The sequence below is a fragment of the Syngnathus acus genome, chromosome 22 (genome assembly GCF_901709675.1).
Source record: "Syngnathus acus chromosome 22, fSynAcu1.2, whole genome shotgun sequence".
NCBI lineage: Eukaryota > Metazoa > Chordata > Actinopteri > Syngnathiformes > Syngnathidae > Syngnathus > Syngnathus acus.
Window position 1 is genome coordinate 3686900 of NC_051106.1, and position 12744 is coordinate 3699643.

General features: G+C 41.5%; 2 protein-coding genes across 2 annotated transcripts; both read right to left on the minus strand.

The window, feature by feature from the left end:
* Nucleotides 1-2335: 2335 nt before the first annotated feature.
* Nucleotides 2336-5664, minus strand: LOC119116318 (cytochrome P450 1B1-like). Its single transcript, XM_037241616.1, has one exon. The coding sequence runs from the start codon at nucleotides 5474-5476 to the stop codon at nucleotides 3893-3895; it is 1584 nt and encodes a 527-aa protein (XP_037097511.1). The 5' UTR covers nucleotides 5477-5664; the 3' UTR covers nucleotides 2336-3892.
* Nucleotides 5665-6387: 723 nt separating this feature from the next.
* On the minus strand, nucleotides 6388-9100 carry LOC119116319 (cytochrome P450 1B1-like). The gene has a single exon (XM_037241617.1). The coding sequence runs from the start codon at nucleotides 8874-8876 to the stop codon at nucleotides 7299-7301; it is 1578 nt and encodes a 525-aa protein (XP_037097512.1). The 5' UTR covers nucleotides 8877-9100; the 3' UTR covers nucleotides 6388-7298.
* Nucleotides 9101-12744: the final 3644 nt, after the last annotated feature.

A 12744-nucleotide genomic window follows, 5' to 3' on the forward strand; every position in this document is an offset into this window, starting at 1 on the left:
TGAGGAGATAAGTGAGAACATCAATTATGTACAAGTGGGTGAGTAGTTTAATTCCTTTTTGACAGTAGGTTGAGGATGTAAAGGATGAAGTTGTGTTCACCCCAGGGAGCTTTTTATAAACATAAAGGCTTGATTATTTGAAGGGATTAAATTTGAATTATTTTTTTATTTCATCAATATATTTTTTTATCCATTACAATGAATGGATGAACAAAATGAAAACATTTTAATTAGCCAGTTTTAGTGTATTATTACCCCCCCCACCGTCCCACAAAGAAAAGAATATGTGGTCATATTTGATCTATTTTTACATATTTTATATATTTCATATATGTTCATACACATCTTGCACATACTCATAAACCACCTCTGCTCAATTTCATAGACACCTTTTGACATTGTGTTGTATTGCTTTTGCATCATACTGACAAAAATTGTTTAACTTAGTCTCAACATCCGAGAAAATAAATGTATTAAGATACCATACAATGCAAAAGTGGCCTCAACTTGAGGATTCGGCTTTTGAACTCTTGGCACGCATACCTAATGATGCGGTTGCTTAGTGTATTCTGGAAGTTCGATTAATGGCAACATTGTTGCTATGTTTCCATACCAAAGAAAAAAAAACACTACTTACATTGACAAACATAGTCCTACATGTTAGCATTTGGCCACACTGACCACCCTGGGCCACTTTCTTCCACGCTTCTTGAAAATAATACTTTGGAAAGTATGGAAAGAACTATGACAGACTGAACCACACAATATGTGATTTTTTTAAGAAATCAGCCTGAGCTGGGCCACTGTTTATTGAAACGGGTCACATCTTTACAATTGGTTGTCCTACAAAGCAATTGATGTCTTATTGGTTATTTGACCCATATCGGAAAATAAAATAATCCAGACATTAGTGGTGCAAAATTATTCTGATGTCAATTGGAACAATATTAATGTTTTTTTTACTCAGTATTTATGTCCATGACATAATCCCACAGAGGGAAACTAAGGAAATGTGTTTTGGAAGGGGAGGATAACCATGGAACATAACACGAAAACAATGGAATATATTATGGTCAGAATGCAAATTACGATTTGTTTGGGGAATAATTAATCTTTTTTAAAACCTTGCAAAGTACTCAAGTGGAGGAATGCAGGATTGTCGTCACTGTCTGTGTGATCTTTTAACGTAATTGGTGCAAGTGGGTGGATGGGTAAAACTATTCCGGGATTGGGAGCGGGTTGGGTTGGGGGTGGTTGACCAGCACTAAATTAGTCTGGCTGTTTGGTAAACCTCTGAAATTATTCTGAAATCCCCACTTGCCACTGTGTCTTTGCTGATTCAAGTATTTTGTTCCTTTATGTCATACTCAATAGGGGCAAAATATTAGCTAGTAAGTAGCGGTGATTGATCAAAATGATGTAGCGTTCACTTTATAAATTATGATACTATATCATGGCTTACATTTATTTTTTTTATTTTTATTTCTTTATTGTTTTATTTTTCTTTCTTTATTTTATTTTTTTTTACAAAAGAGTGATTCATTCTGTTTTTATGTTTATGCTTTGGCCGGGAACATTCAGAATTACAGCTGTATTTTCTTTTGTCGGCAGCAATGTGGATAAGAAGTGAGGTTGTGGTGAATATGTTGGTGTGGAGGGCAGCCTTGTAGGAAATACTGACAGACACTGGCCAATACGCAGACACAATTTTCCTCATGTGTTCCAGTAGAAGATGAGGGAAGAAATAACTCTACCCCACTGTGTGTCATCGAGAAGTGACTCTAGTGTGCATGTTTTAAAAAAAATAAAAATAAATGGCAGCGCTCAGACAGCTGAGCTGGAATGGTGTCAGCATGTGGGAGGTTACTCAGCCGCAATGTGTACGTGCTGCACGGGAATAACCCCCAAGTTAAAAACTGTCAGCTTGGACATATTTTCATTTTCCCTCTGGAGTTAAACTTTGCAGGTCATAGGTGGTTGCAGCTTGCAAAACGCAGGAGGTGAAAGGGAGGCTTTCAACTGGACAGATTTCATGGATGTTTTGGCAAGTTGGAAACCGGGGAGGTCGGCTTACCCTGTTCCTCCCTCTGAGGGCCTTGTGGTGTCAGAGCAAAGCGAGAACGTGATGGAGAGAGCTTATAGAGGACATGTCAGTAAAAACAAGCTTGCTACTCCTGCGAGTAGATTTGGCACCAAGTAAAAAAAACTCTAATCCAAATTATGATGACGATGATAAGACTAACTAATATTGATCTACTGCACTTATTTGGAATAGAGGGTGGTGGTTTGGGGGTTTTCCGGGACAAGGAAAAGTGAAATGAAATCTGTCAGCACCTCAGTCAACAGGAAGAAGCTTTATTTGTGGACTTTTTGTGGCATGCCTGAGATATAGGAATGGTATTGGGCAAGAGTGGGAAGTGTCATTAGCATTGTCACCTTAAAGTAGAATCTAAGAAGCAAGAAAGGCACAATCAACATTATATTCGGCCACTATCTGGATTTTCTAATACCTTCTGTAGAGGAGAAATCACAATCATGGTGAAGTTGTTCTACCTATAATGGAAAATATTACACAAAATGAAATTTACAACTTAATTAAACTTCTTTTTAATAAATTGATCTAATGTTAAAACAGACATGATTTTCGTGTCTGAATTTGGGAAGTAGTTCTCCACTAGAATCAAAACTACAAAAGTCAGCCAAAAGTAATTTTAGTTGTACTCAATAAATTTTCAACATTCCCAAACTGGGAGCCAATCAAGGATGGAGTAGTTACTTGTCACAGAACCTTAAGTTGATTTATTGTTTTTTAAAAGTCTTGGGACTGGACTGCCTGTCCTCTATTTGTCACATTATTCAGGCAGCCTTCCTTCCACAATTACTGAAATACTTTTTTTCTTTCCAAGAATATAAAAGTCACTGTATCGACTTGTCTGCTCTCAATTTACTGGATAAGACCGAAAAAAAAAAAAAAAAATGCACTGAGAGACCCGTGTTAAACATTAATGAGTGGCTGATGTAGTGAGTCACGGTTTGCTTGGTACGAGTTCAGAGCAGGAGCGACATGGGCCAGTAACACATATAAATCTTTCAAAACAATAGAGAGCAGACATAAGGTGCTATTATTATGTCTTTGACCGCACCGGACTTTTCTTTTCCTTTTTTTCAATCTGGCTGCCCCCACTGACACACCACACTTTCACTTGTAAGTTAGCGGAGATGTTTATTTTACCTGCGATGTTTTAGTCACACTCCAGAATACATATTTGTCAGGTTTATTATAAGAAATTGCTGTTTATAAACAGCATACGCTGCTCTTTACTCAGGTAATGTGGGATTTCCTAATTGTACAAATAGAAAACTGTACAAATAAAACAAAATATTTTGTCATAAAATTAGGTACACTTACATCTAAAAATAAATCTATGTTAATAAACATAACACAACTCAGTGAGAACTGTTAGAGGCATGATGTCTCAGACTGGCTAAACCATTTTGCTACATTAAGTGACAAAACTACAACCTAAATAATAATAAGTGTATTTATTGTGCAGATTTCATTCCATTGTAATGTACAGGTGTACCTAATAAAGTGACCAGGGATATGTCTGGGCTGTACACATACGTAGGTATATAAAACCAATATATAGACACAGTATCAATTCTATCAATTACATGTAGGTTTACTTCACGTGTCCTTTCACATACTTTATGACAGTGAAATATGGATATAAAATAAATGTAATACTACAGTAAAACCATAAACTATCCTAAAGCATAAACTGTAACAACTTTGTTCTGATTTAAAATGTGAAGTGTACATAGTCTGTTGTAAAACAATCAATGCTTGGTACATAAAAGTTCTCAGTAGAATAAGTGATAAATTCTTAGCTTATACTTTTTTGCCATCTTCTGTGTCGATTGTCTCTCGCCGGGGTTTGGCAGTGATTTTGAAATCCAAAGGCCTCAGCGTTAAACCGTAGGCGCAATTTAGGGAGAGGTCTTTGTCGGGACATTTTTCGAAGTGACATTGTTGAAGGAGGATCGCAAAGAACAAGAAAATCTCTACTTTGGCAATCTGGTCACCGATGCAACGTCTCTTCCCTGCCGAGAAGATCATAACGTTATTGGTGAGGTCCTTGTCTAGGGAGCCATTGTCGTCAAGGAAGCGTGAGGGGTCAAAGGTCTGCGGGTCCTTCCACGTCAGGGGGTCGTGATTGATGGACCACTGATTGATGAAGACCACCGTGTCTTTTGGAATGCGAAAACCTTCGATCGTAACATCTGAGGTGGTAGAGTGGGGGATGGTGACGGGCACGAAACTGCTGAACCGCATTGTTTCATAGATGAAGGCATCAAGATAGGCCAGCTCACCTCTGTCCTCCACAGAGGGGAGTCTGTTGGGCCCCACCACCCTGTCCACCAACTGGTGGAGTCTCGTTTGAATTTCAGGGTGTTTCACAAGAAGGAGGAGTATCCAGTCAAGAGCAGTGGAAACAGTATCCAGACCTGCACCAATGAGATCTGAAACTGTCCCCTCAGTGTAGCCCTGGGTGAGTCCCTCTTCACCCTCAGTCTTGGCAATGACCCCGAGAATGGCGTCGCTCATATCCCGGGTTACCTCAGGATCGAAGGTCTCCCTGTGCTCTTCAACTTTGCCCTGAACAAACTTGAAGAACTCCTTGTTCAAGTATTTGAAATTCTTGAACACACTGCGGACGGGATTTGGGAAAGACTGAAGCCACGGCATCACATCCACTAAGCTGCCAGCTCCAACCGTCTGTCCAAAGTCATTAACTCTCTGTAACAAGGCTCTGAACTCAGCATCATCGTGTCCGTAACGTTTTCCGAAGCACAGGGCACAAATCACATTAGCTGCAGCTACTGTTAGCTCATGGGAAGGGTTGAAATAATGACCCTGAGATCCGAGCTTAAGGAGAATATCAACCAGTTCTTGAGCTTCGGCTGCAATTTGCCACTCAAAAGCTTTTTTGGTTTGGCTGTTGGCAGATGAGAACGCTCTGATGGTGGATTGAGCAATTTTCCTGTGCATCTTCCACTCTTTGCTGTAACTGCTGAAAGTCAAGCTTTTCCCTCCCGACACATACTGAAAAGACACAAAGTTTGGCCTGCCTGCAAACTCCCTGCCGTGCTGAATCAGCGCTTGACGTATGGCCCTGTCGCCATTCAAGACCACAATGTCACTGCAACCGAGTCTTATCTGGTACACGTTACCATATTTTTCGGCCAGTTTGGCGAAGGTGATGTGAGGCATCTGGCCCAGCTGCATGGCGTTGCCCACCAAGGGCCAAGCGAAGGGTCCCGGCAGTCTTCTCTTGAGCCTTAGGTTCCTCGCCCATAAACCGACCTCCAAGAAGATAAGGAAAAAAAAAGTTGCAACCAGAGCAGGCTGGAGCTGTCCACTCCACTCTCGAGCAACGCCGTTCAGAGTTAACTCAGCGTCCATGTGAGCCATTGGGTCGTCTGTCGTCTCACTTAAAACGAAATAATTCTCGGAGGTTCTCCTTTAGTCAATAAAGTCACAACCGAGGCCTTTCTTGTGCTTGGTCATTCATGATCAGACCAAATAAAAGCGGCACTCACACTCTCCAGTTCGCTGCGGTGTGACTCGTCTTCAGATGACCACTTGAGAAGCAAGCAGATTCAAGCCTTCACTTATATGTATCCCTATGGTGGGAGGGGTCCGCCACTTATTTTTTTACTCCCCTCCCTTTTTTGACCACAGTTTGGAGACCTTAGTCCCACTCAGGCCTCCTTCCGGCAGCATCCCTTGTCGGGGTGCTGCTAAGCAGGAGATACTTTATAAGCCATGTTGCTAAAAAAATCTGTTTTATCATATGAACAAAAAATAGGTTGCGTGGAACAACAAAATATAGTCGATAATTTTTTTTTTATACAGGTGGCCTTATCGTTTACAATAACTGCTTTCCTCCAAACTTTTTATGTTATTAGCAAAAAGGTTTATTATCGCCCTCTGGATACTACGTCATCTATAAAATGTTTAAAGTTTTAAGATTTAAATATCAAACTACTTGCTGTCTCATGGTGCTTTGTAATACAATGGTCAATCCAAAACAGTCTTGCCATTTTTTTGTGCTAATTCCAAACAGAGTCTTGATTGAGCATGTGTGCATGTGAGTACTTGTGCAACAAAGACTTAAAAGTTATTGTGGTCTGATTCTACGCAGCCATAAATAAAGGTTTGTTTCACTTAAAAAACAATGTTTAATGACAAATAGACAATGGTGGCATCATTTTGCTGCCACATGTTTTGCAGTATGACCCACATAATACAGCGTGCGACTTTGCACAGTTGGGACTTTATCTCATTAAAAAGAATAACATGAAATTAAATCCAGACACAGAAAACATTCAGTATTTTTATTTACCATTATTATCAGTATTCATTTCAGATACAGCTTATTCTTGTCATCATTTAAAACCATCATGATGCTCCTGGAGAAGGTAGACATGCGCTGAGCGTGCAGGCCTAAGACGGTGCAGGAACATCCGTGTAGCTTTGAAAATGTTGTAAACAAACAGTCATGATAATGCCTCATGGGGGAAAGAAACATGGCGCACATCTGTGTTGTGTGTATTTGTGGGAGCGCTGTTTGGCAAACGCTGCTCGGGGAACACTGGCTGCACAAAGGTTTGTGCACATTTTCGCTGATGGATGTTGATAAAAGACTTCCTCTTCACTTCCAAGTTCCCTTTCATCATCCCATTTTATGTCTTCACATGCTTTGAATACAGTAGATGATAGTAGACAGATAACATTTCTTCTTACATTTACTATGTTACCCATAATGTATAAAAAAAAGCACATTGTAAAAGCACAATGTGAAAAAGGTTAAATATATTCTCATATTATAAGATCATGAATGAAAACAGTGAGTCAACTCGTGACCATAACATTCACAAGCATTTATTACATTACAATATTAGTTTAAATGGCCATTCAAAGTTGGTAAATGCCCCTGTGCTCATCCTATAAGTTCATGCAAAAAAAAAACCTCTTAATATTCTCTTTATACTGTCTGAAAAATTAGGAGAACCTTTTTACCCTCTCGCATTGATGCCAAAAGTCCACTGACCTGAATTCCAACATTCACAAATGATAGATTTGACATCACACTCCCAATGCACGTTTAAATACATTAAATTATACAATAAGACTTTGTGCAGATATGCTAGTACGGGCTGTTAGATGTCATTGGTGGGGAAGTTTGGGGAAGTCGCTGCTGGCCTTGAGTCACATTGTTGATACATGCAGTTTACGCTGGAGAAACCAAGCCAAGTAACTTTCCTCGAAGCTTGGCGGTGACATAGTATGTGAGGGGCTTCAGCGACAGCCCGTAAGAGCAATCCTGGCTGACGGGATGAGAAGGGTTGCTCTCTAAGCCACATTGGTGCAACAAGACGGCCGTGAATAAAAACACTTCGACCTTGGCAATCTGGTCACCGATACATCGCCGCTTACCTATTGAAAAAATCATAACGCTGTTGACGACGTCCTTATCGAGGGCTCCGTTTTCACCCAGGAAGCGAGAGGGGTTGAAGATATGCGGATCCTTCCATTTCAGGGGGTCGTGGTTGACGGACCACTGGTTGATGAAGACCACCGTGTCTTTGGGGATGCTGAGACCTTCGATGGTGACGTCTGAGGTGGTGGAGTGAGGGATGGTGATGGGGACAAAGCTGGTGAAGCGCATGACCTCGTAGATGAAGGCGTCCAGGTATGCCAACCTGCTTCGGTCCTCGGTTGAGGGCAGTCTGTCCGGACCCACCACTTTGTCGATGAGATCATGGAGCTTAGCTTGCTCCTCGGGGTATTTGACCAGCAGTAGCACGATCCACTGCATGATGGTGGATACCGTGTCTTGGCCCGCTCCAATCAGATCGGTCACCGTGGCTTCTACGAACTCTTTCGTCAAGCCGCTCTCGTCTCCGTGCTCGATCACGTTGATGATGGCGTCGCTCATGTCCCGGGTCACATCTGGATCGAAGGACTCTCTGTGCTGCACCACTTTATCTGTCACATAGGCGAAGAACTCCTCGTTGAGATTCTTAAAGTTCTCGTAGAGACTTCGGACCGGGTTGGGGAAGGATTGGAGCCAGGGCATGACATCGACCAAGCTTCCCGCACCGACCGTCTCACCAAACTTGTCCAGCCTCGTCAACATGGTCCTGAACTCCACATCGTCGTGCCCGTATCGCCTCCCGAAGCAAAGTGCGCACAAGACGTTAGCGGCAGCTACTGTGAACTCATGAGACGGGTTAAAATATTGTCCATCTGTGCTGTGTCTCAAAAATGCCTGCACCAGTTCCATCGCCTCAGCCATAACGTGCTGCTCAAAGGCTTTTTTCGTCTGACTGTTTGCAGAGGAGAACGCTCTCAAGCTGGACTGGGCAATTTTCCGATGCGCCTTCCACTCTTTGCTGTAATTAGTGAACGTCAGGCTTCTCCCCCCTGAGATCATCTGGAAGGAGGGAAAGTTTGGTCTGCCGGCAAACTCTTTGCTGTGCTGTATCAAAGCCTGACGTATGGCCCTGTCGCCGTTCAGCACCACAATGTCACTGCAACCGAGTCTTATCTGGTACACGTTACCATATTTTTTGGCCAGTTTGGCAAAGGTGATGTGAGGCATCTGGCCCAGCTGCATGGCATTGCCCACAACGGGCCAGGCGAAGGGTCCCGGCAGTCTTCTCTTGAGTCTCAAGTTTCTGAACCAGAGGCAGGCTTCCAGGCAGAAGAGGAAGATAAAAGATGCAACAAGAGCTGGCTGGACCTCTCCACTCCACTCTCGCATGATGCTGCTGCTCTTCACAGCAAAGTCAGGGTCCACTGCCATGGAGACAAATAATTGGGACACTGCTTCAAAAAAGAACTTCTTTGTCTCAAAGTATATTAAGAAACTATTTTTTTTTAAGTTAAAGCAAAAATGAATCTTTTTTGACCAAATCAGATGAAATTCTGAAGAGAAAAGTTCCTAAAAATGCCAGTCAGTTTTCTATGAATGAGTTTGGCAAAAGTTTATATTTTGCAAATGATTTAAGGTTTGAGTGGCTGACTGTGCCTCCCTCCACCTTATATATTATGCAGTTAGTGGGCAGGGCTCGGAATAGATGTCATACTCCTCCCATTGTGGAAGTCCCGCAGACCCCCGCTACGTTATCTCCCTGACGCGGAGCGCTCTCGGAGGCGAGCGTCGTATCGGGAGCGCGCGCGATGAGCGAGGGAGCGCGTCTGGAGGAGCGGAGACTTTGCAACTGGTGAAAGATTTAGTGGGGAACCAATTTGTTCTGCTAATTGGGGGACTGGCAGCGTTTGTACCTCTCTGTGTGCAACTTTTTGAAATGCCTTTTTTGTCATTGTGGTCAGAAAAATATAGAACGACTATTTATGCACTGTGGATGAGTGATTTATTGCAGTAATAGTTTGTTTTGATTAGCTCGGACTTTGAGACTGTGTGCATGTTTTAACTGGTGTTTGCTGCTGTTTCAATCCAGCTCTGGTTTATAAATCCACGACACAATACAAATATATTTTTTTGCATGAAAAATGCCTCAATTCATTTGAAATAGTTTGTGCTTAAAAAGAATAGTCTATATTAACAATTTATTTGGATAAGTGAGGCTTTTATTTTTAGGCAAGACTATAAAAGAAAAAAAATAATGTTATGTTGCTGTTTAATGTTTGCACCTACAATAATAAAAATGGAGATTTAAAAAAAAAACAACTCAAATGGTTAAGCAAGCAATAAACTATGACTATCAAGTGTATTATCAATACTGATATTCTTCACTTGACTAAAATGTAAAGAAAAGCTCGAGGGAGACCATGTCATGAAAAAGAAAAAAAATCAATCAAAATAGCAGACGAGAAAAAAAAAATATGTGGAGACATCTAAAATATTGATGCAGTGCTGTATCTGACTTTGCCACATCATCATCTTTCTTGTTGCACATATATTCCACACCAGAAGTTACTTCATCATTGCACTAGTTTGTTCAGGTGTCCCACTTGTAGTAGATGGATGGAAAGAAAGATGAATTCACCCTGGAGAAGTTTAATGATGCTGACTGTTTCAGCACCAGAGAATATTCATCAGGGGGGCTTCGGTTAAATTATTAATGACAATTATTCTAGATTGTAACTTACACCCTTACATGAGCAAGATTGATAGCAAGAGAATGGACAAATATTGTATTTACACTTTTACTGTTCTTTCATTTGTTGACAGACATTACTAAAAGGAAAAGACACAAAAAAACTCAAACAAAATGATATGTACTTGCCATGAGTTCAATGATTCAAGGAATGTTGTTACACCAACTAATGGCCCGAAATATGACACCTGAGGTCCCAGGATAGGCCAGTCAAAGTCACTAACCTTGTGAAAATAAAAATAGAACAAAATAATGTAAAATTGTCAGTTTAAAAGAACAATTCTACCTATAGCTTGTTAAATAAAATCTCGAGGTCTCAAATTTTCGTGTGGTTGGATTTACCTTACGGGTGCCTCAGCGCCCCCAGAAAAATGGCCTAGACACGGCAATGGCGCAGTGCAAAACGTTTGCTTTTAATCAAGTGAAAAGGTCATCATGCCTAAATGATGTCGACAAACAGGAAGACAACAATAAAACTATGAGTGTACATATCACAATGTGTTGTTCTTTCATGTTAATTACTCCAAAGAGGGCATTTATAGATATGGACTTGCACTGATTCCAAGCCTGGGAACATTTTGTCTGCGTGGCTAAGAACCAAAACCTCCACAATGATTCCTGGGTTAACCAGAGACATAGTAATGTCTTTGAATACACTGCACTGGGGGTGACTGTTTCTTCTTTGTTCTTATAGGGAAGAATTACCCCCCCCAGTCTGCTCCTTGCACACATGTGGCCCCTTGAAAGTTGCATCCCCATCATGCTAATTCAAGCCAGGTTTGCGGCTGAGGAAGAGGGTGTTGGGGGGCTGTCACGATGGGTGGGGGGGGGGGTGTCATGTGTGCATTTTGCGTGTGGCTGCTGTGTTAGCCTGTGATTACCTCTTGTAACCTGGCTGTGGGAGGTTGCCCCTGACCCGACGCTGACTCTAGCTGAGGGCATTGCGTGCATGTGTTTGTGGTTTGGGGGGGGGGGGGGTCCCCTCTATATGCTACATGTGCTGGTGGGTGTGGGCAGTCTGTATGCAGAGACAGGACCAATGGCAGACCAGGCTGCTCTGGCTCTGGAGCTAATCATTGTTTACTAGTCTCATTTCCACTTCTCAGTGAGCTACTGTCACGCACAGCACCGACAGGGAGGAAGGAAGAGAGGGAAAGGGGGTCGGGTTTTGGATGGGACTAGGGGGGTTGCAGCAATGAAAGCGAAGCCAACAGGCAGTTGGGGAGCTGGCGGGACTTGGGAAAAAAGAAGCGTGGCGTGCATATAGGAGAATTTTGGGGAGGGGTGGTAATGCTGAGCTGAGACTGAAAAAGCTGTAAACACACCAACAAAAACATCCTGTGGGCAAGCACCTCCGCAAACAACCAGGAGGTAACCGCCGGGCATTTGGGCTTTGACTTGCTCCACGTCTTTATATGCCAGACCACAATCCGAAAGCAAGTTGACTAGGGAACATTGTCAATGTCAGACATGATTGTTGTTCGCGTGAAAAGGCATTCGAAGTGATCTAAAATGGTATGTAAGTAGTATTTTGTTACATGCTTTAAAAAAAGAGCACCCCCACAAGACTGAAGGGAACACTTCAAGGACTGCGGTTAGTCAGTCTCACGCGCCAGTCTCGGTTAAGTGCGAAGTTAAATATTCGGTTCTAAAGAATGTCAATTTGTACTCTTCCGCTCTTGGAATGTCAATTTTCATCTTTTTTTTATGGACTGGGGTGCTTAAATGCTCCTAATAAATTCATAGTTTGAAGTTGAAGTGTGATGGTTTGTTGCCATTTGCCAAGCAGTGTAATTTTATAAAGCGGCCTTGATTATTTGTGTGCAGCTGTACATGCAATCTGATATAAGATTGGCTCCATTATGTCACTGAGGCCTCTGGGCCCTGTGTTCATTTGGAACAAATAAAAAGCCCAGTCAATCTGCTTATTGGGAAATATTTATTTCATTTGTGTCAGACAAAAAAAAAAAAAATCAACCATGACTAAGAGAGACGAGCGTTTTGGAAAATGTTAGGAATGATTCAAGATATGTAGAAGGCTTCCAAAAATCTCTTTCATGAGGTCTTGCGGATAAATATAGCTGGAACAGAGTGCATGACAAGGCATGGTTATATTTTGTGACCTGTTCTTTTACTCGAGGTTATTTAGGAACACGACAATTCCGAACTACAGCCATTCAATAAGCTGAAAAATGTCAATTCGGTCAGTGTCGAATGACAATTGTTCCCAATTCAAAACATTTCACAGAAGCCTTAATAACATGTCTGTGGCATGCTTTCTTCAAAAAAAACAAGAATGATGGACAATTTTTACAGTAAATATTTCACGTCATTTTACAATTGGCTTGTTTCATGCATTTTCCCACAGGAAAAGAAAAAATACAACCACCACCATCATTAAACCTTTTTTTAACTTTACAGGAATATTTTATACTTATTAAAGTGTCAAATAAGTTCATCATATGTGACAGTTAACAATTACGAATTATACAATTTCAAACTACATACACAACTGTGCAATTACAAATTAAAATTACAAACATACGCTAC